The 19,360-nt window shown below is 59.1% G+C and overlaps 9 protein-coding genes across 9 annotated transcripts; 4 read left to right on the forward strand and 5 right to left on the reverse strand.

Moving 5' to 3' along the window:
• Nucleotides 1-765: 765 nt before the first annotated feature.
• BJ171DRAFT_503223 (mitochondrial ribosomal protein S25-domain-containing protein) lies at nucleotides 766-2,580 on the reverse strand. The gene is made up of 4 exons (XM_053110854.1): nucleotides 2,532-2,580; nucleotides 1,851-2,341; nucleotides 1,063-1,539; nucleotides 766-895 (listed from the first exon to the last, which is right to left on the reverse strand). Exons 2-4 carry the CDS (start codon nucleotides 2,303-2,305, stop codon nucleotides 823-825), a joined length of 1,005 nt encoding a protein of 334 aa, XP_052967278.1. The 5' UTR covers nucleotides 2,306-2,341; nucleotides 2,532-2,580; the 3' UTR covers nucleotides 766-822.
• A 264-nt stretch (nucleotides 2,581-2,844) lies between these two features.
• Nucleotides 2,845-3,862, reverse strand: BJ171DRAFT_503224 (dUTPase-like protein). The gene is made up of 3 exons (XM_053110855.1): nucleotides 3,710-3,862; nucleotides 3,271-3,553; nucleotides 2,845-3,113 (listed from the first exon to the last, which is right to left on the reverse strand). Exons 1-3 carry the CDS (start codon nucleotides 3,817-3,819, stop codon nucleotides 3,036-3,038), a joined length of 471 nt encoding a protein of 156 aa, XP_052967279.1. The 5' UTR covers nucleotides 3,820-3,862; the 3' UTR covers nucleotides 2,845-3,035.
• A 182-nt stretch (nucleotides 3,863-4,044) lies between these two features.
• BJ171DRAFT_503226 (dephospho-CoA kinase domain-containing protein-like protein) lies at nucleotides 4,045-5,165 on the forward strand. Its single transcript, XM_053110856.1, has 2 exons — nucleotides 4,045-4,471; nucleotides 4,761-5,165. The coding sequence occupies exons 1-2, from the start codon at nucleotides 4,068-4,070 to the stop codon at nucleotides 5,053-5,055; spliced, it is 699 nt and encodes a 232-aa protein (XP_052967280.1). The 5' UTR covers nucleotides 4,045-4,067; the 3' UTR covers nucleotides 5,056-5,165.
• A 222-nt stretch (nucleotides 5,166-5,387) lies between these two features.
• On the forward strand, nucleotides 5,388-8,245 carry BJ171DRAFT_503229 (uncharacterized protein). Its single transcript, XM_053110857.1, has 8 exons — nucleotides 5,388-5,789; nucleotides 5,942-5,973; nucleotides 6,267-6,434; nucleotides 6,602-6,655; nucleotides 6,798-7,079; nucleotides 7,168-7,251; nucleotides 7,391-7,498; nucleotides 7,576-8,245. The coding sequence occupies exons 1-8, from the start codon at nucleotides 5,476-5,478 to the stop codon at nucleotides 7,974-7,976; spliced, it is 1,443 nt and encodes a 480-aa protein (XP_052967281.1). The 5' UTR covers nucleotides 5,388-5,475; the 3' UTR covers nucleotides 7,977-8,245.
• Nucleotides 8,246-8,362: 117 nt separating this feature from the next.
• Nucleotides 8,363-8,860, reverse strand: BJ171DRAFT_581406 (uncharacterized protein; the record flags this gene model as incomplete). Its single annotated transcript, XM_053114103.1, has 1 exon — nucleotides 8,363-8,860. The coding sequence occupies one exon, from the start codon at nucleotides 8,858-8,860 to the stop codon at nucleotides 8,363-8,365; it is 498 nt and encodes a 165-aa protein (XP_052967282.1).
• A 101-nt stretch (nucleotides 8,861-8,961) lies between these two features.
• On the reverse strand, nucleotides 8,962-11,103 carry BJ171DRAFT_84729 (WD40-repeat-containing domain protein). The gene is made up of 2 exons (XM_053115948.1): nucleotides 10,214-11,103; nucleotides 8,962-10,013 (listed from the first exon to the last, which is right to left on the reverse strand). The coding sequence occupies exons 1-2, from the start codon at nucleotides 11,009-11,011 to the stop codon at nucleotides 9,000-9,002; spliced, it is 1,812 nt and encodes a 603-aa protein (XP_052967283.1). The 5' UTR covers nucleotides 11,012-11,103; the 3' UTR covers nucleotides 8,962-8,999.
• Nucleotides 11,104-11,108: 5 nt separating this feature from the next.
• Nucleotides 11,109-12,131, reverse strand: BJ171DRAFT_84709 (uncharacterized protein). Its single transcript, XM_053115947.1, has one exon. It carries the CDS (start codon nucleotides 11,911-11,913, stop codon nucleotides 11,206-11,208), a length of 708 nt encoding a protein of 235 aa, XP_052967284.1. The 5' UTR covers nucleotides 11,914-12,131; the 3' UTR covers nucleotides 11,109-11,205.
• Nucleotides 12,012-13,507, forward strand: BJ171DRAFT_423593 (uncharacterized protein; the record flags this gene model as incomplete). The annotated part of the gene is made up of 7 exons (XM_053107608.1): nucleotides 12,012-12,142; nucleotides 12,322-12,391; nucleotides 12,560-12,607; nucleotides 12,701-12,747; nucleotides 12,849-12,948; nucleotides 13,093-13,177; nucleotides 13,374-13,507. The coding sequence occupies 7 exons, from the start codon at nucleotides 12,012-12,014 to the stop codon at nucleotides 13,505-13,507; spliced, it is 615 nt and encodes a 204-aa protein (XP_052967285.1).
• Nucleotides 13,508-14,160: 653 nt separating this feature from the next.
• Nucleotides 14,161-17,471, forward strand: BJ171DRAFT_503232 (uncharacterized protein). Its single transcript, XM_053110858.1, is given in 6 exon segments — nucleotides 14,161-14,241; nucleotides 14,253-14,411; nucleotides 14,653-14,763; nucleotides 15,162-15,377; nucleotides 15,624-16,899; nucleotides 17,028-17,471. The coding sequence occupies 5 exon segments, from the start codon at nucleotides 14,399-14,401 to the stop codon at nucleotides 17,089-17,091; spliced, it is 1,680 nt and encodes a 559-aa protein (XP_052967286.1). The 5' UTR covers nucleotides 14,161-14,241; nucleotides 14,253-14,398; the 3' UTR covers nucleotides 17,092-17,471.
• Nucleotides 17,472-19,360: the final 1,889 nt, after the last annotated feature.

Consider the following 19,360-nt stretch of genomic DNA (forward strand, 5'->3'; position numbering starts at 1 on the left):
GGCCCTCGGCTGGGCTGCGATCGATCATCGACCGACCGACAGGCTGGTATTGGGACGACGATGCCATGGTTGGACCCGGTGTAATCGATGTGCTTGTCGAGACCGCTGCGATGCTGTTGCCGGTGTTGCTGGCGCTGGCTGACGGACCATCATCCAGCCGCAGCTCCTTGTATCTGGCCGGACCGGATGATGGCTTGGAGGTCGAGACGGGAGAGTCGTCGAGCTCGTCCTCATCGAGGGTACGAAGGCGATTGGACGAGATGTCGATCGAGAACCGACCAATGTCCTGGGGTTGGAGCGGCTTGGGTGTTGCCAGAGCCGAGAGCTCCGAGGACTGTGGCTGAGAGCCGAGGGCGTGCGGCATCTGGAAAGCGGGACGGTCGTGGCTGCAGTTGGTGGGCGAGCAGGGAGGTGGTTGTTGGCGGAACGAGCGCAGATCTGGTCGATCGATCGGATTGACAAACGGGTGGAGGCCATGGACAAACGCCAAGCTCTTGGCTGGTGGGCGTTGGATATGTGGCGTGTGGGACTTTGACCGTCCCCAGCGACAGCCACGGAAACTGGCGATGTGGAGGGACAAGTGGAGACCGACCAGGCGACTACATCAGATACATCAGTCGCATCAGATACATCGGATACATCAGATACATCAGTCGCATCAGCCATATCAACCATATCAGTCGCATCAGATACATCGGATGCGTCGGATACACAGCCAATGGCACCAAGCCAGCCGCCGTCCCGTCGCCACCACAGCTCTAGATATCCGACGCAGGTGATGTAAATGTGTATTGGGCCCCTGTGCGTGCAAACCAGTTCGGCTCACTGAGCCTTGGTCTGGTTCTTCTGGTCAAACTGGGAGAGCTGTCGGTTGGCTTCCTCGCGGAGTCGTCGCCTGGAAAGAAAGGTTGCATGCAGTCAGCACAGGGCTACACATCCAGATCACTTTGCCCCGGCCAGGCGATGCTGCACATATCGGATCGGATAGCCAGCCAGCCAACCAGCCAGCCACCGATTTCCCTCCCCTCTTCGTGCTCGCTCGATGACACAAGCTATACTTACAGCTCGGCTTGCTTCTCGGCAAACTTGGCCGACAGCGCGACGTGCTGGGCTTCCCACTCCATAAACTTGGTTGTGTGGGGATGGGTGATCTTGCGCTTGGCCAGATCGGACTCGGTCTGCTCCAGAACTTGGGCCTTCAGCGAGTCCCGGGAGTTTCGGTAGTGGCTGAGGGTCTTGGCTGTGCTTCTGTCGCTGTTGCGCAGACTCAGGTTGTATCGCTGCGCCGTTGAGCCAGGAGTGCTGGGCGGAAGGCCGTTCGGGCTCTCTGCGGCAGCACGGGTGGCCTCTGCCTCTGCCTTGGCACGCTCCTCCGCCTCGATCTTTTGAATCTGCTTGGCAATCTCTTCTTTGCGTGCGCTGGCCTCGGCCGTATCCTGCATGCGGCGAACGCGGTAGAACTCGCTGACTGCTGTGAAATATGCCTCTTCCTCCTTGAGCTTTTGGTTTTGCATCAGGTATTGCGCACGCTTGAAGATGCTGAGGGATGATGGATGCGAGGATTGGACGAGGGTTAGACGAGTACAGAGGACCGGGCCAGGAGAAGTCAGTCCCAGCGGAGAAGGGCGAGCTCGCCGGTGGCGATTGAGAGTCGGAAATCAGCATATGGCCGAAAACAGGTGGATATCGCCGTGCAGTTCAATAACAGAGCCGTTTGCCGGCGATTCGCAACCCGATTCCGGCAAAAGCATCTCGGTCCCGACATATCGATCCCGGGGATCGGCGCTATCCCACATGCCCAGAAACATCTTGGCGCCGAGTCCGGGTATCCATGCGCATCGGGCACCTACTTGTCGGCCGAAAACTCGATGGCATCGGGATTGATGGTCTCCCAGCGATCGAATCCAAGTGCCTGGGTGTCCTCGACCAGGTTGAAGGGCTTTGACAGCTCAAAGGGATGATGCTTGTAAAAGTCCTCGCGAAGACGATCTTCCGGATATACAATAACGGGCGGCTTGTCGGCATACTGTGGCTTCTTGGGTTTGCTGCGATGCACCAGGCTGACCGAGTTGACCTGGCTCAGTCTGGTCCTCTGCACCTCCTCTTGGTCGACAAACTGGCCGACCTCGGACGGAATCACGGTCTTGAGCACAAACGACGCCGAGGGCGGGAACATTTTGACAGCCGACATCCACTTGGGCTGGGCCGACTCGGCCGAGCCGGGTGCCTTTGCCGCCAGCGATCGGTTGGCAAAGTGGATGATGCGTAGCGGATTGAGCTTGACGGTTTTCGGCGGCGCTCTCATACTGGACGATGGATTTGTGGAGCACAGACGTGTCTTCTGGAGCACACACCAGCATATCGACGACAGACAGCGGCATGAGCGAACTTGGGTGTCAGCAGGAGCTAGTATCGCATGCGTCCGACCAAAGGCGACATCCGGCCATCGCAATCGAGCCGATCCTGTGGCTCTGATGCAGAGCCCGCAGAGCATGCACAGCCGACAGAGCGTCCCGATGCGCACTACTTACAGATCGCACCGGCCGATCGTGTGTCTGTTTGCCTGTCTGATCTGCAAATGCTGCTGGTCTGGCGCTCGTCGCGGCTGCATTTTCGTTTTCGCTTTTTTTTCCCAGGGCGATTAGGTAATGCGACACGTGACTTGCCATGTCGGACAGAGCACTCATGAAACCGCTCCCGCCTCGCCGACCCTGGCGAGGATGCGTCTGTCCGCCTCTGCTGGTGCTGAGAAGCGAGAGCCCGTCTGTGGGCGAGTGCCTGTAATGTCTCAGGGAAGAGAAGGAGGAGCCCATTGTGCCGATGCCACAAACACGCGACATGGAATCATGCCCAAGTGAGCCGTGAGCTGCGAGGTACTTTATTGGAGCGGGGAGATGTGCAGATATGCAAGATGAGAATGGAAGAGTGCAACCAGGGGTTGAAAGGGTAATGGAAGCATGGGCGAAGCCAAAGGAGACAAGAGACAATCAGGCTGGTCTCAAGCATTGCCCAGAAGCCGTTTGAAGCTGCTGCGCTCAGACGTCGCTCTCCTTCAGCTTCTTGACACCGGTTGAGCCAAAGCCACCCTCGCCGCGCTCGGTGTCGTCGAGTTCCTGAAGCCCGAATCAGCCAGGGTGTTAGATCACAGGGACGCTACTGGCGGGTCGAGGCTGGAACGCGCCGACGTCCAATGAACCGCTCTCGATCTGTGCCGACTGCAGAACTTGCGCAGGAAATGAAAGTGCAGCGCTTTGGCTGCAGAATACTTGCCTCGACTTCCTGAACATCAGCAATCTCGATCTTTTCCAGAATCAGCTGGGCAATGCGATCGCCTTGCTCGATTTTGAACTCTTGCTCGCCAAAGTTGAAGAGCACGATGCCGAGGGTGCCGCGGTAGTCCGAGTCGACGACGCCAGCGCCAACGTCGATAAAGTGCTTGACGGCAAGGCCGCTACGGGGAGCGACACGGCCATAGGTGCCGGGAGGCAGGGCGATGGCAATGTCGGTCGGGACAACAGCACGGCTGCGGGGAGGGATCGACATCGAGGCAGCACTGATGGGCGACGAAGCCAGGCACAGATGCGGTGAGAAGCCATCGAGGCAGCAACGAACAGCGACGACGATCAACGGCGACACAGCTAGGCTGGCACCGTGGTCGGATCAGGATCGGGAGACAGCCCCGTCGACGACCGGCGGGACATGTGCGCACCTGTAGAGGTCGTAGCCGGCCGCGCCAGGCGAGCCGCGCTTGGGCAGCTGGGCGTTCTTGGAGAGCTTCTTGACAAGGAGAGGACGCATGGTGGGCTCGGAGGTCAGCATGGCGTAGGCGGCGGCGGCGGCGGATCAGACGGCGACGGGACGGTGGATCGGGGGGAAGAGAGGAGAGGCAAGGCCGAGCCAGATATCGGCCGCGACGGATTGCAAATGCCAAAAGCGGGTAGATGTGCGCAGCCACGGGGTCATGTGCGCAGCCACAGTCATGTGTTCGGCCGGCCCGTGTTGGCCCGCTGGGGCTTTGGCTCGCCGGGGCGTCCCTGCCCTGTGCTCATCCAACCCGCATCGCAACCATGCTGCTGCTCGGGCTGACGGGCGGAATCGCATCGGGCAAGTCGACCGTCTCGGGCTTCCTCACTGCGCAAGGCGGCGTGGCCATCATCGACGCCGACAAGATCGCCCGCGATGTCGTCGTCAAGGGCCGGCCGGCGTACCGGGAGATTGTCCGCATCTTTGGAAGTTCCATCCTCACCCCCGAGGGCGAGATTGACCGCGAGAAGCTTGGGGCCATCATCTTTGGAAACGACAGCGCCCGCAAGCTCCTGAACGGCGCCACCCATCCACACATCCGTCTCGAGATGCTTCGCCAGACGCTGTGGTCGTTCCTGTGTCTCAAGTCGGTCGCGATCCTGGATACCCCGCTGCTGTTTGAGAGCCACCTGGACCGATATGTCCACTGCGTCATCGTGGCCTACTGGTAGGGCATCACACCGTCGGTCCTGGGCACTGCTGAGGGTCTATTGTGCGGCTGCATGTTGCGGGTCTATTATGCAGCTGCATTCTGTGACTGCATGTTGTGCCCTTGAGCCCTGCACTTGGCTGGTCGGCTGTCTTGCTTGGCTGCCATGGCAAAGTGTGGCAAGACATCACTGTCGTCTGGCTCCTCAGTCCATCATCGACTGTTAAGCTCTCACTGGAAGCCATTGTCTGCGGCCACCAATGTCAACCACCAACAGCTGCAGCTGACTGACCTGTGCTCTATCCAGCCCAGTGCAGACTCAGAAGACACGGCTCATGGCCCGCAACAGCTTGGACTCGGAGGCCGCCGAGCGACGGATTGCCTCGCAAATGTCGATCGAGATCAAGCGCGAAAGGGCCGGCATCGTCATCGACAACTCGGGCTCGCTCGACGACACCCGCCACCAGGTCGAGGCTCTGTTGATCAAGCACCGCCCGTCGACCTTTTTCAATATCTTCTGGTGGATCGTGCTGCTGAAGCCGGCCCTGGTCTCCTACATTGGCGTCGTCTCGTGGCAGACCATCCGCTCGCTCTTCAGATAGCCGGGCACTCTTTTTCTTCCCAACCTCTAATGAGCAAAATGGACTCGCGAGAGACTCTGACAAGCATCGCACCGCCGTCAGCTGAAATATAATGTATCTTTGAAGCAGAACATATTGTTGTCCTTCGCGCTCTGATCACTCCCCCCCCCTCGAGGTGTGTGTGCCAAAAAGCTTTGCCAGCTCGGTCCCGGTTGCCAGCCAAGGAATGCATGTGTGTGCATCCGCAACAAATCCCAGCAATGTCGAAGCGTCCGTTGTGCCAAGCCAACGATTCGGTGACATGCCTCCAAAGACCCCGCAGGAGCGAGCAGAGCCCCGGATTCTGGTTCTTCCCCACATCTGGCTTCATCGCTGCCCAACCACAGCTTCGACTATCTTCCAAGCGACTCACGGCGCAACTCCCCTTGCTTCTCTCGCACAATGCAACTATCCCGGGTAGCAGCCAGGGTTGGCGGGTCCCGCTTCCCCAGGGCTGTGGCTCTCGACCGACACATCGCTGCCCACGATCCACTCAGCCTGGCAACGGCACACCGCCTTGGCGGACTCACTATCGACGGGAGGATCGCCGCGAGACCGTACTCGGGCCCGAGTGCATCACCGCAGAGCACCGGTGCACCCGAGAAGGATCAGTCTGCAAGCCATGCCGACTTAAACTCGTCGATGGGCGGCGTGTTCCAGATCCCTGTTGCCAGCAGCGAGGCTCCCGAGGCCGAATCGATTGACAACGACGCAGAGTAAGTCTCGCTCTTGCGTCCTTAGCAGTGCTGGAAGTGTCAACGGACACCTATTTGAGCGGGACGCTGCGACGCCGTCGTCGTCCTGGTGGTGCATTTCGTCGATCGAGCTGCGGAGGCTGACCATCCCGACCCTGCCGTGTTGTTCGTAGCTCATTCAACCCACAGACCATCAACCTCAAAGGTGCGATCCCGGCTGCACTCGAGCGGACATGCACTCGAATCGAATGGGAGGGGGGGGATTGTATCTCCAAACCGAACGAGATGCTCGATCATCCATATCTATATTCAGATCCATGTCCACCCCCTTGCCCAAACATGGACTCTATGATTCCAGCGCTGGCAGATTGGTCCTGTCCCCAGACTTGCATTGCTCTCGCTTGTCTGCTTTCCCCGTTCTGGTCCCATGATGCTGCAACAGGGCGAATCGCCACGCATTTTCGATATCACACTCATGCTTTCCTTTCCTGGGCACAGTTGTTCTCCCGTCGGACTCACTCCTGGAACGCATGCGATCGGAAAAGTACACTTCCCTGACAGCCAAGCAGCAACGCACCATCGCCGCGCAAGTCAAGGCCGATCTGGTCGATTCGATCGCCGGCAAGGGAGCATCGCAGTCGATCCTCGTGGAGACAGTCAGCAAAGGCAAGTCTTGGGTCCAAGTGCGCCTCCCGCCTTTGGTGTGCGTCCATGCGGCCAACTGAGCTGCGAGAATGGCAATGTGCGTCAGTCCAACATATCGAACTGGAAATACCGGGCCAGCCAGTCGGGAGCCTTCGATTGCTGACGGCTCATCCTCGCTGATCACCCAGGAGAAATCAAGGATGCCCTGTTTCTTGCCAAGCTGCTGTCCAACCACTCGAAAGGTAGGATCCGGGACGTTTTGCCAGTAGTTACATACCCGAGCCGACTTGGATGAGAACAAACTGACCGACGAGTGTCTATCCGAATTCCTCTGCGACTATCCGCGCTGGATACTCAACTCAATTCACAATCGGTCGGTGCCAGAGGGCCAGCCGTTAGGATTCCATCTGTATCAGCGCATCGGAGAGCTGGGTGAGATGGAAGGCGAGTTCCGATGTGCCCAGCTGCTGTCGACTGGATACCAAGGCCAGAAGCGAGATCTCTCCAGGGCGATGGAGCAGATCCAATCCCTTGCGGAGCGAGGACATGCCGTCTCGCAGTATCTGATGGGCGAGTCGGCCTTCAAGCGCGGCGACAGCGCCAGCGGACTGGAATGGATCCAAAAATCGGCCGATAACGGGTATCCCACGGCCTACGTGCAGCTTGGTAAGCAGCGATTCAGATGCAGGCACGACATCCGACCTGTCCGCTGAAGTGGTGGATCCCGGCGATGGTGACTGATGTGCGACGGCAGGTCATCTGTATCGCAGCGGCCACGGATCCGTGCCGGTCGACCAGTCCAAGGCATTCGAGTGTCTGAAGAAGGGATCCGAGTTGGGTGAGTCTACGCCAGACGCACTCTTTCTTTCCTTCTTTCTTGATCCGTGCCACTCTCGATCTCCCCGGAAGCTCGGTGTCAATGTTGTACTGTTACTCACCAAGTCGAATCAAACTGAACCATACGGCCGCAATTGAAGGTGTTGTCGAGGCCACCTATCTACTCGGAATCCACTACCAGAGCGGACTCGGAACCGCAGTCGATGCCCAAAAGTCCTTCGAGTGCTTCCAATCCGCAGCACACGCAGGTGAGCCGACAGATGCTGCTACTCTTGCGCGAATCTGGCTCCATTTTTCTGATCGAACCACTGCGATGCACCGCTAGGTCTGTCGGCGAGCCAGCATAATCTCGGAGCAATCTACTTTAGTGGCCAGCCCGAGATCGGAGTCGAGCGAGATCTCTGGCGCGCGATGGAGTATTGGAAGATGGCCGCTACCCAGGGCTTCCAGCAGTCCCAGATGAACCTCGGACGCCTCTATCTCGAAGGGAGCGTCGACCAGAAGGACCCGACAAAGTCGCTCCAGCCCGACTGGGATGAGGCACGACTGTGGTTTGACAAGGCAGCCAAGGGCGGCGATCCAACTTTCCAAGAAGAGGCCAGACTGTTTCTGGGGATGATGAGCGACCATGAGCGCTCAAAAGTTGGTGGTGCCGAAGCGGCAGCTGAACCAAGACCAGGACCAGTCACCCAGCATCGAGACAATCGCAGTTGCAGCGTCCAATGATACGAACAGTCACAGAGCCATAAACCTGCCGCTTGGTATATGCGGGAAGATATTTCACATGCTCTGCTTGCCGTGTGGATGCGGATGTGGATGTGGATGCAGATGTGGATGCGAACACGCTTTCATACACGGCGCCCCTCCCCTGATCCAATAGCCACGACTGATCTCACACACCTCAAAGTAGCGGAGGGGCATGGCGTGGATGTAGAACAAGCAGACGATGGATTTGTCACCAGCAGTCGAAACTTTCGTATGGATATGCTCGCGGCCGCTATCAAATATCCGTGGCCATTTACAGAAGCTATCGGTGTGCATACTAGAGAACTCGTGGAACCAAGACAGCATCTGGGTGCGCCGCGGGTCCGGGAGCGGACCAGGCTGGGTCACTACTCCAGAAGACGGTCATTGAGCATCTCCTGGAGCATGATCATGGCATCGGGATGTGACTGCGCCGCTGCCTTCTTGACCCAGGAGAGAGCAAGCATCCGGTCGCTCGACACGCCGGTGCCGTGCAGGAAGCAGTAGCCGAGGGAATACTGGCCCTCGGCATTGCCCAGCTTGGCGGCCCGTTCGTAGAGCTTGAACGCGGCTTTGGAGTTCCTGGTGACGCCTTGGCCCGAGTAGTAGCAGTTGCCCAGCTGTACCAAGGCGCACTCGCAGCCCTCCTCGACGAGGACTCGGTTGATGCCAGCGGCCAAGACCTCATCCACACTGGTGCCCATACCCGAGAGGTACCACTGCGCCAGGAGGAGCTTACAGAAAGTGTTGAAGGGGGAACCCAGGCAGCACCACCTGAAGAAGCGCTTGAACTCGGGAACGATCGACGCTATGTTTTTGGGGAATCCATTTTGACCACTCGTGTTTGGCGCTCCGCTCTTGGGCATCTCGCCATGATCCTCTGCACACGCTCTCAGAGCCATGTATTGTCCAGGATCAGTCCAAGGTAGCAAACCAAACCAAACCAAACCGATGTGTCAAGCACCAACCGACCGCCTGATCCAGAGGACTGCCACATTCTGGCGCTCAGTCGCTGTGGTCGAACGACCACACCTTTACGGTGCAGTCCAACGAGCCTGTGACCACTCGGCTGGCATCCGTCTGCAGACACGAAATCGGCCCGTGGTGGATCTTGATGCCCCGGCTGCGACAGCCATCGAGAAAGAGGCGCTTCTCGATCGGCACGCAGCTGCGGGCTGAAGGAATCAGCGGCGTGGTCGCAGCCTTGGCCTCCTCCGAGTCTTGTTGCCCGCCTTCATCCGCCGCAAGGTCGGCTTCGCTCAGAGCATTTGATGGCGAGCGAATCCAAACGGTGTCGCCCGAACACTCGCTCGACCACTCGTTGCGGGTCTGCGGTCGGCTTGAAGCGGTGCTGGAGGTCATATTTCCCAAGTCGAGCAACCGCAGAGTGGCATCCCATCCACCGGCAATCACTCGGCGGGCATCTTCGTCCCAGACCATGGCGCTTATCGTTTCGAGATCCCACTCCTGCTCGAACTCGTCGCCCGTGAGAAGGTCTGGGATACTCCAGGGCAAGGACAGAGTCGGAACGACGGGCACCGACTCGAGCGACCCATCAAGCGACGGCCCAACCGAGTCCAATGCTGATGAGGGATTTGACTGCAACCCGCGGCTGCTGGCCTGGGACTGGCGATTGACAGTCCAGTGCCGGACAGTTCCGTTTTCCGAGCCAGTGAGAAACCGCACGACCGATGGTTTGTGGCGGATGGACTCGGAGAGCTGGACGCTGTAGAGCTCGTGGCTGCTGGCCCAGATCCAGCACTCGGCCGCTCCGCGAACAAGATCCCAGAGCATTGCAGTGCCATCGCCGCCGACCGTGACGAGGGTGTGGTTGATGAAATGCAGATCGTATATGCTGTTGGTATGGCCTTCGAGCGAGTGCAGCGGGAAAGAGGCGTTGATGCCAGTGTGGAGCCGCCTCAGATCAAAGACTTGAACAATCTCGTCTGCCCCGGCGCTGACGAGGTAGTTGTCGGTGGACTGCAAAGCAAAGATTTCGTCCTGGTGCGCCTCCGAGATCTGATCGTCGGACAGCGGATCGGAGCCACAGCGCATGAACATGTAACAGTATCGATGTGCAAATATCAGCGTTTTGAGCGACGGAATGGGGCGGGTGGGTCAATGGAGGAATGGCGGGGCCGTCGCCTCCATGCACAAGTGCCGATCAAACATGTCTTCCGCATTCATGGATGCAATTCAATCGATAATGTCACACTAACCTCGAACACTGGCTGCCGCAGCGACGCACGCATATCCCACAGTCTGATGCACTTGTCTCGGCCCGCAGACACAACGCTGTACGGACTGGCGCTGCTCTTGGTGCGCAGGTCTGATGGCCCCTTCTGCGAGTTCAAGTGAACGATGGAATTGACGCCGCCTAGGTGAGCATTGTGTATGAGATGGGTTGGAATGGGCTGGCGCGAGCCTGGGTCGGCCCCGGCTCTGCCCAAGTCCCAGATCTCGATGAAAGGCGACTCGGATGCAACAGCGAGCGTCGTCTGGGAGAGCGCAAGACTGGTGATTCCGCTCTCCGAGAGGGTGAGAAACGAGGCGGTGATTCGCGGCTGGGCCATCGTCCAGTTGCGGTAGATGCGAAGGTAGTTTGGTGGTGTCCAAGACCGGCAATCCGGTAGCGAGCTCCGATGCGAGGAGATGTTGCTTATAGGCTTGGGTCCGGAGAGATCGGATGCATCTCCATGAGTGAGTGTGATATCCCTTCGAGCACTGTGCCTCCGAGCGGACGGTTGGACTTTTGGATGACCCAAGGCAGAAGTGTGCATCGCGAAGGATGGTGCTGAAAAGTCATAGCCGCTCCTCTGAAATCCGGTGGCTACCCTCCAGATGCGATGGTCGAATGCCAGGTCGTAGAGTCGTCGCGAAGAGCGACCGGCCCGGCAGAGTTCCCTCGGATGGAGGTATCCGAGGATCCGGAACATCACCTCGGTCGGGAGAAGGAGGAGAGAGCTTGAGAGATCCGGAGGCGCCATAGCGGAGGCAGGATCCCAGGCTGGGTTCATTACTGGCTAGAGTGACTTGGGCAGTCCGTTTGAGAGAAGAGGCAAGCTCGGGCGGATGCGAATCTGGCTGGAGCAGTTTGTTCAGTGCAGATATTGGCTTTGTTGGATGACAGGAAGACAAAAGCAAGCACGGCTGTTGTCCGATCAATGGAGATCAACGGAGTTCGATGGAGTTCAATGAAAGTCAATGGAGATCAGACCCTTTGATAACTTGGATGCGACTCGGCAGACGCTGCTTGGTCTTTGGTCTTTGGGTGGCCCCGAGACGCAGCCAGGGTCGATGCCGAGAGCGAGAGAAAGAGTGGTGTGAGGAAGCAACGGCGAGCCCTTGGAGAGGGTTTTTGTGGTGTCTGCCTCGGGCTGTCGGAATGGAAGCGCCGTCGATCATCTTGTGGACAGCCGATCCTGGGACAACAGTACTGGCGGGTGTACATGGCAGAACGCTGTGGGAGCGCCCGAGGTTCGGACATGCCGTGTGATTGTCTGGGTTGGCTGTTGCTGCGACGACTTGTCAAGTTGTGCAGGGGGTTCAGCCACAAAGCGATCCGGCCCGCCTGATCGTCGATGCATGGGGAGGCATCGTGGAGGTAATTCCGGACTCGTCGCAGATCACGAATCCCACGCGGAGTGGGTGATGATGGTGCGATGGATGTCGCATGCAGGGACGGTGGGCAGACACATACCTGTTCCCTCGATATCCGTGTGTGCTGATCGTTCCTGCTGGATCTCGGCCCTGGAGAGGGGCCCATGATGGCGATATGCTTGAGGCAGCAACGACGGGTTATTTGGTGGATTCTTCGCTGATTGAGAGCCCCGGCGGACTGGCTCTGTCCTCTTTGGCGGGAGCGGCTGCCCGCCTTCCCCTCGCTTGCACCCCCGATATCCAGAGCAACCCTGGTCATTGCTCGGCATTGATCCGCCACCGCCGCCCTGCAATCCTCATCCCGCTCCCCTTATCGTCTCTCGACCCCCCCCCAACACTGCCATGTCGCTGCTCTCCATGATCGACAAGAAAGCCATGCTCGAGGCACGCGAGGAGCTGCCCGTCGTTGGCGAGGAGCGAGTCTACAAGCGGTATCTCTGCATATGGAATCGCCAGGTGGAATATCCCGACGGCCGGATCATCGACTGGTACATTCTGGTCCTGCCCTTTGGCTGATATTCGCCGTCCTGCTCGTTTGCCGGGCCTGTTGATGGCTCACTCGATGCAAGAGCTGCATCCATCATCTTCGCCATAGCAGTCGATCGGCCCGACCCGCGGGTTTGTCTTCTGCTCACATTTGGAGCCACTCGCCGTCTCTTGCACATAGGGACATTGCTGGCCACAACATCCAGATCCAGCCATGTTTCTCGGTGACTTTTCCGTTCAACACTGAGAAGGTAAGCGGTCGGCTTGGAACACAAGCAGCACAGGACGCCATCGCCGAGGCAGCGACCATATTCCATGACGCTTATTCCATGACGTCTATATCCGCGAACGGGGCGATGCTCTCTCTCTTGCAATGGAATCCTGAACAACCGTGCATCCCTTGTCTCGATTTGACTCAGAAAACGACGACATTGGTGATCGAGTATGCCCAAGGCGTCAACCAACTGGTACGGCATGCAATCGCTGTATCAAGCTGTGGACCGGCTTGAATGCTCCCTGCTGACGCCTGCTCTTTACCGTAAACTGGACGGGAATCGCAGAAATACACTTTTGCCGCCGGTGGGTTTGATCCCAAGAAGCACAAAGAGTAAGCTGGAGCAGACTGGCGCGGCCGCTACGATCGACCGCTGACCCGCAATGAATGGATGCTTTGAAGGATACACTTGCTGATTGCTCTGCCACGGATAGCTTGCTAGAGACGGCTCAGGCCGAGCTCTCGGAGGAAGCCCGTCTGAAAGGCGGAGAGTGGATCGCCCTGCTACCCGAAGGCCACGGAGGTATCTCGGAGGTACAATAGCCGCAGACTGACCGATGTGGTCATGACGCAGACCAACTGGGTCCAAAGCAACGAACGGGTGCAGCGCCTGCAAAAGATTCATGCTGGGGAATGGATAGAATCGGAGCACTGACTCGTTGACGATCCGGCTCGCAGCTCAAGTGGTGCCGGAACCGATTCATTCCCTATCTCGTGCTGAACCCGCAGATCGACGACACTCCCAGCCCGCGGGACGCAGAAGGTATGAGCGATTGCAGGGATGGGTGAATGAAGGAATCAATCGGATGGACCGATAGATGGAGATTGCATCGAGCCGCAGGGCCTGGGAATGCATGTGTGTGGGGAATGCATGTGCGGGGAATGCATGTGCGGGGAATGCATGTGTGGAGCATCATGGCTCCAGGTCGTTTGCTGATCCGATCATTCTCGGTCTGCAGAGTTCATGCAAGTGATCTACGACGTCCCCTTGGACGAAGTGCGAGATATTGTGATGCGCGGCGACATGATGCTGCCCAGCGTGCAGACCTGGGTGATGGGCGAAGCATACCTCCGCGAGCACGGCCACATCTAGAGCCTGGCCGCATGGCTGCGTTGCATGGCTGCGTTGCATGGAGCGATGCGTTGGTCAACAGAGATTTGTGATTGCGGCGAGGCCCTGGCCGGCATGCTCCTCGCCCCAGGGAAGTGGATGCGCACGCACGCGGCGCTGACCCAGATTGTGCGGATGTGGATCGGCACGGGCAGGGGCAGCCGCTCACGCCCATGGCCGACACAGCCCTGTGCGCCGGCGTGCGTGTCGCGGCCGCGGCCTTGTGGGCCTGCTTCGGGGTCGCACGGGGACGGCGATCGCGGGTCTTGTGCGACGTCGCGCTGTAACGTGCTGTGCTGTGCTGTGTGGGACTGTGCTGGCGTGTGGGACTGTGCTGTGCTGTGCAGTTGAGTTGTGTGCGATTGAGCGGCGTTGAATGGCAAATGCGATGTGTTGAGCAGGTCGAGTGCATGGTTCGCAGAGATATACATCAGCACGACATTACATCATACCATTGCATCGTGAGAATACACCATGGCATTACACCATGTCATTACATCATGTCATTATATCATGTCATTACATCATGTCATTACATCATGTAATTATATCATGTCAGCACCATCAACACACTCTGCCAACCCACACGCCCGCTAATGCAGCCACTCCTCCACCCTTGCTCCCTGTGCGCTCCTCGTCTGTCCAACGGCCGTGGTCGTCGTGCGCCTGGGCCTCGCCGCCCGTTCGCACCGCCGTCCCCATCCACTTTTTTTTCCCTCCTCTGCGTCTCCTCTGCGTCTCCTCTGCGTCTCTGTCGCTTTTGTCGATCCCATCCTGGTCGTCGGTCTTGGTCGTCTGTCTTGGTCGTCTGTCTCCCCCTCTCTGCTGGTGTCTCCCCTCGTCCATCGACCCACTCCCCTGATATCGCTCGCAATGAACAGCATAGGTGGGTCCCGCTATATCGCACCATGGCTTCCCCCAAAAAACTGTCCTCATCCTCCCAGACACACAATCGTCCCGCACCGGCCAGCTCGGTCCCATGCATCGCTGCCTACCCACCCTCCACTCTCCTCGATCCCAATCCAATCCATCCCAGTCCATCCCAGTCCATTCCACTTTGCCTCCACTCACGCTTGCTTGTGCTTTTCCCTCGCCTGTGCCGGACTGAATCCACCAACGACCGCCAGACGAGCAAGACGGAGCCTACTCCACCTTCCTGGGCTCCTCCTACCAGGAGTCGTCCTCGTTCCTCTCGAATCTCCTCCGCAGGAATCCGTCCTCTCGACGCAACCGCGACGGTAAGGCTCCTTCCGCCCGCTTTCTCTCATCCTCCTGCTCGCTCCCCTGAGTCGCTACGTCCGGCCGTGTTGGTCGCAGCCAGACGGCGCCATCTCTCGTCAACCCGCATCCATCCCATCCCTCCACTTGGCCTGCTGTTGCGCCTTCCCACTTGTTTCCGCTTGTGCCCTTCCGTGCCTGCTGTTTCGCTTAGGACGTCATCGCCCTTGGGGTTTTTGCTCGAGTGTGCCCCGCTTCCCAGCCCCATTTTGTTTTCCGCCGCATCCTGCCCTTGATTGTCGTCGTTGCTCGGCTATCCCGCAGCGTTTGGCTCGCTCCTACCACATCGGCTTTCAGCTGTCCTGATTTGCCCAACTCTGCGTGCTCGGCCTTATAACCGCTCTGCTCGCCATGACAGGCTTTGGCGACTTTGGCTTTGGCCATCGACGAACCCCGTCCAAGCTCAGCACCGAAGTCGCCTCCGGCGCCGGTGTCCACGATGCCTCGGCCGCTGCTCCTCTGCCAACCAACGCCTGTGGCCGCTGTGAGGGCCGTGGCTTCGTCCACACCTCCAAGATGAAGCACGACAGCAACGCCAAAACCATTCGCTGCACATTCTGTGCCAACTGCGAACGTAAGTGTGGACTCGGGGGGAGGGGATTCTGGAGGTGCAGGTAGCCCCCGCACATCGACGATACTGGTCCCTGTTGATTCCATATGGGCCTCCTGTCCCATGGAGGCGTCCGCCCTCGTCTGCTGGTTTCCCTCATCCTCGATCTCTCGTCTGTCTGTATCCCCCATCTATTTGCATCTCGACGGCGATCCCTCACCCACTTACGCTCGGTCTCACATCGACTCTCTGTTGCCGCCGCAATCGCAGAATGCCATGGCAAGGGCATCCTGTTCAACCGTTCGCGAGCCATCTCAAGCCCATTCGAGTCTCCCTCACCCACTCCCCCGCCAACCCAAACACGCACCCTGGCCAAACCAAAGTCCTCCTACAATCTCTCCAAGGGCAAGGCCATCTTTGTGTCTGTCCCCAACTCGCCTGCCCTGTCGGAACGTCTGCCGCTGGACTCGCCGCCGCCGAGCGCCGGCCACAGATCTGCCTTGGCCGAGCACGACTGGCCCGTACCAGCCCACGAGGACGACTCGATCTCGCCCTGTGGCAGCGGAACTACCACGCCCAACGGCACCCTGCTCAAACAAAAGCTGCGACCCGCCGCCATTGTCGACTTTGCTGCTGTCCGCGAGCAACTCAGTGCGCACCCAAACGTCAGCGTGTTGCGCGAGAATCTGCCCGAGACTGCGGAGCACGACGACCCGATCCAGTCCGAGGACGCCGAGGACGCCGAGGCACATCCCGGCCATGAGACCTATACCGTGTGGGTGTCGCCCAAGCGGACGACCATCCGGAGCTCGATCTCGAGCCACGCGAGCGAGCGGTACCGGTACACACCGCACAGCACCCCCGGCAGCCACCCGCACTCAATCCCGCACTCGCCGCATCCGCTCCAGCACTTCCACTACCCGAGCAACGAGGCCGGCGAGCACGAGGACAGCTGCTCCCAGGAGCCGTTTGGAGCAAGCGATCCCCATCGCGGCAGCTCGCACATCTCGGTGGCCTGGACTCCGTCGCCCAGGCTGTCCAAGCTATCGCCTCCCCCGTCGGTGCATGCCAAGGTTTCGGACCAGTTTGACCGCCACGACCAGCTCTCCAACACCAGCATCCGCTCGAGCGTCGACATGATCCGCCGGATCGTAAAGCCGCACTACCCCTCCAGCCAGCAGTCGAGCATGAACGGCAGCAACTCGGATGCCGAGTCGACAAAGTCGCCCACGGCCAGCATCGACTTTGACGAGACCTTCAAGCAGCAGCAGCAGCAACAACAACAGCAGCAGCAACAGCACCACCACACGCATACCAGCCGCAAGGGCCAGCTCGGCGTGCACCGGTCCCAGTCGAGCTCCTCGCCGCGGGTCAACAGCGCGTCCAAGTTCCGGACACTGCAGAGCAAGATTTCGAACCCGATCAAGAACGCCTTCTCGTCGCTGCGATTCTCACTCAACCCGCAGACGGTGCCCTGCGTGACCTGTGGCGCCCTGGGATTCCACCACATTGGTCCAGGCGAACACTCGACCGAGCACGACAATGCGTATGTGTGCCAAGCAGTGTCTCGTGCGGCGTGGGCGGGGGTGCGTTGGGATGTGGGCCGGACAAGTGGTTGTGGTGGGCCGGGTGAGTTGCGATGTTGGTTCTAACTGCGTCGCCTGCTCCATCCAGATGCCCCGATTGCCGCCTCTGTCCGCACTGCTTTGGAAGCGGCCAGATCTTCAGACTGCGTTAGGGAGCTGCCCGGCAGATCCCCTCACTCGGACGATGCGCCATTTCCAGCCGCGACCCGCATTGCAACAACCCAAGTCATGGCACGAGTCGGCTCCCCTCCTCCCCTCCTCCCCTCTCCTCTCCTCTCTCCCTCCGCCTTATCCGAATATCGAAGAAAAATGCGCGACAACCAAGCATCTATAGAGTCGCGACCCCACCTATTATTACGCAGCCAAGGGAGACGAGAAGAAGGCCTGGATGGAAGAATGTGCGAGTCCGCTCTACTTCCCTGCTCAAAGTTGGCTCCATCCGCCCGCCGCCCATCTGTCTGCCCTCCTCAACATACCCGCACCGTTCTTTCTTCTCCCCTCCCCCTCCTCCCCTCCTTTTGATTCCTTCCCCGACACCTTCACGAGCATCCCAAAAGCACCAAATAATTGCCATGAGAATCGCATCCGCAAGCATGCGGCCTATAGTTAATTAATGAATTGGAACATCCTAGTTTTACAGCACCTTTTGTTCTGGATGCGAATACACACCCGTCCATCCATCTACTCATCCATCTATTCATCCACCCATCCATCTATTCATCCACCTGCCCTCCTGCCCTCCTGCCCTCCTGCCCTTCCCGTATCGACCGTTGGCCTCGGTGTCGTGCCACCCTGGTCTGGCTGGAACGATTTCCCACCAGCCATGCACGGTTTCGCACAAGGCAGCCCGACGCGCGGCGCCTGCCTGATTTGGACACGGCCGCAGCAGCACGCGACGCACACAGACAGTGCAGAGGAGCGTGTCACGTGACGATCTTCCAGCCAGAACGCCCATCAGAACGGGGCTGCATTGGGTTGTGCGTTGTGGGTTGTTTGAATGCTGTTTGTGGGCAGAGTTGGGGAGCGTCGTCAGTCGATAAACATGCCGTTACTGCGAAGATTCCAAGTACACACTCCAACTATCCACTCCAAGTACACATCCCAAGTACACACTCCAAGTACACACTCCAAGTACACACTCCAACAGCTCCAAGTGCACACTCCAAATGCATCCACATCCACGCGCGCGCTGTGCAGCCGCCGTGCGACCCTCCGTTGCCCGTCGCGTCCGCAGAACTTCCCATAGTCGTCGTCGCCGTGTCGGTGCGGTTTCCTTCACACCGTCGATCGCATCCGTCGATCGCATTCGTCGATTGCATTCGTCGATTGCAGTACCCGTCTCCCAGCCTCCCCCTGCCGGTGCTGCCCCATCTTGCATCACTCGCTCCCGTCGTCTCCGTTGCCATCCCTGGCTGTACTGTCGTCGGCCAAGCCAAGCCGTCCCTCCCTCCCTCCTCCCTGCGATCGTCCTCCTCGTTCGTCCTCTGTCGCATTTCTGCCGCATCCCGTTTCAAGCCCAGATGGACTCTTCCGGCTCGCCCCGCAAGGTCCCATTCGCCATTCGCCGTCGAACCAGCGATCAACGACCCATGCCGACACCCGTCACCGCCGGCACCTCCAAGCGGCACGCCTCGCAGCAGCGCATCAGCCTGCTGGGGTTCTCGTTCCGCTGGAGCCTGGTCCGATTCCTCGTCGGCTCGGCCGTGCTCTTTTTCGCCATCTACCTGCTGGGCATGGCCTACTTTGTCGGCAGCTGGTCCGACTCCAAATCGACGGCCCCCTCGGAATTCGTCAAAAAGCCCGTCGATCTGCATCAGCTCGAGGCAAAGTTCCATGCGCTCAATCTGTCGGATCTCTCGCCCGAAGTTGCCACAATGCTCAATGGTAAGAAGCAAATGGCTCCCCATCCCCCCCCGTTCTGCCCCTGCCCCTGCCCCTACTCGCCCTGCCCCTGCTTCTGATGCTCTGCATCGATGTCTGGCTCTCGCTCGTGGATCGCACCCTCGTTATTGGACCGGAGTGCCGTTCCTGTCGATTGGGAGGCATCATCGGCACGCACGATCGGGCTGGCTGGAACGAACGCGACGTATCTAATCCTTCCTGTCTCGCTCCCCTGCCCCAATCTCTCCCCCCTGCATCACCATATCCAACGCTTGTGCATCACTGTCATGTCGGATCGCCCTGTCTTGCTGTCCCTTGCGACCCAGATATGAAGCGCAAGCTCTACGAACAGCGCGAAATCATCAACTACCTCGAGCACCACGGCGGCCAGCTGCCAGCGAGCGAGGATGGCTTTGTGCAGCCCCCAGAGCTTTCGAACCACTCCCAAGTCAATCCCGAGTTCATCGACATTGGCGAGCCCAAGAAAGAGGCCATCAAGATCGAGCGGCTCAAGGACAACGAGGAGCCGCCCCATCTCGA

The sequence above is a fragment of the Polychytrium aggregatum genome (assembly GCF_025602895.1).
Source record: "Polychytrium aggregatum strain JEL109 chromosome Unknown BJ171scaffold_16, whole genome shotgun sequence".
NCBI classification, from domain to species: Eukaryota; Fungi; Chytridiomycota; class Chytridiomycetes; order Polychytriales; genus Polychytrium; species Polychytrium aggregatum.

What these genes read in the sequence shown, in the direction of transcription:
- BJ171DRAFT_503223 (XM_053110854.1), bottom strand. Translation starts at nt 2,305, where the DNA reads ATGAGAGCGCCGCCGAAAACCGTCAAGCTCAATCCGCTACGCATCATC. An exon ending in ATCGAGTTTTCGGCCGACAA is followed by an intron (nt 1,540 to 1,850) that starts GTAGGTGCCCGA and finishes ATCATCCCTCAG; the next exon opens with CATCTTCAAGCGTGCGCAAT. An exon ending in GCCGAGAAGCAAGCCGAGCT is followed by an intron (nt 896 to 1,062) that starts GTAAGTATAGCT and finishes CTTTCTTTCCAG; the next exon opens with GCGACGACTCCGCGAGGAAG.
- BJ171DRAFT_503224 (XM_053110855.1), bottom strand. Translation starts at nt 3,819, where the DNA reads ATGCTGACCTCCGAGCCCACCATGCGTCCTCTCCTTGTCAAGAAGCTC. An exon ending in GCCGGCTACGACCTCTACAG is followed by an intron (nt 3,554 to 3,709) that starts GTGCGCACATGT and finishes GTCGCCCATCAG; the next exon opens with TGCTGCCTCGATGTCGATCC. An exon ending in CTGATGTTCAGGAAGTCGAG is followed by an intron (nt 3,114 to 3,270) that starts GCAAGTATTCTG and finishes TTCGGGCTTCAG; the next exon opens with GAACTCGACGACACCGAGCG.
- BJ171DRAFT_503226 (XM_053110856.1), top strand. Translation starts at nt 4,068, where the DNA reads ATGCTGCTGCTCGGGCTGACGGGCGGAATCGCATCGGGCAAGTCGACC. An exon ending in TGCGTCATCGTGGCCTACTG is followed by an intron (nt 4,472 to 4,760) that starts GTAGGGCATCAC and finishes TGCTCTATCCAG; the next exon opens with CCCAGTGCAGACTCAGAAGA.
- BJ171DRAFT_503229 (XM_053110857.1), top strand. Translation starts at nt 5,476, where the DNA reads ATGCAACTATCCCGGGTAGCAGCCAGGGTTGGCGGGTCCCGCTTCCCC. An exon ending in GCTGTCCAACCACTCGAAAG is followed by an intron (nt 6,656 to 6,797) that starts GTAGGATCCGGG and finishes GGTCGGTGCCAG; the next exon opens with AGGGCCAGCCGTTAGGATTC. An exon ending in CACGGCCTACGTGCAGCTTG is followed by an intron (nt 7,080 to 7,167) that starts GTAAGCAGCGAT and finishes GTGCGACGGCAG; the next exon opens with GTCATCTGTATCGCAGCGGC.
- BJ171DRAFT_84729 (XM_053115948.1), bottom strand. Translation starts at nt 11,011, where the DNA reads ATGAACCCAGCCTGGGATCCTGCCTCCGCTATGGCGCCTCCGGATCTC. An exon ending in TGCGGCAGCCAGTGTTCGAG is followed by an intron (nt 10,014 to 10,213) that starts GTTAGTGTGACA and finishes TCCGACGATCAG; the next exon opens with ATCTCGGAGGCGCACCAGGA.
- BJ171DRAFT_84709 (XM_053115947.1), bottom strand. Translation starts at nt 11,913, where the DNA reads ATGACCAGGGTTGCTCTGGATATCGGGGGTGCAAGCGAGGGGAAGGCG.
- BJ171DRAFT_503232 (XM_053110858.1), top strand. An exon ending in CTCTCGACGCAACCGCGACG is followed by an intron (nt 14,764 to 15,161) that starts GTAAGGCTCCTT and finishes TCGCCATGACAG; the next exon opens with GCTTTGGCGACTTTGGCTTT. An exon ending in TCGACCGAGCACGACAATGC is followed by an intron (nt 16,900 to 17,027) that starts GTATGTGTGCCA and finishes TGCTCCATCCAG; the next exon opens with ATGCCCCGATTGCCGCCTCT.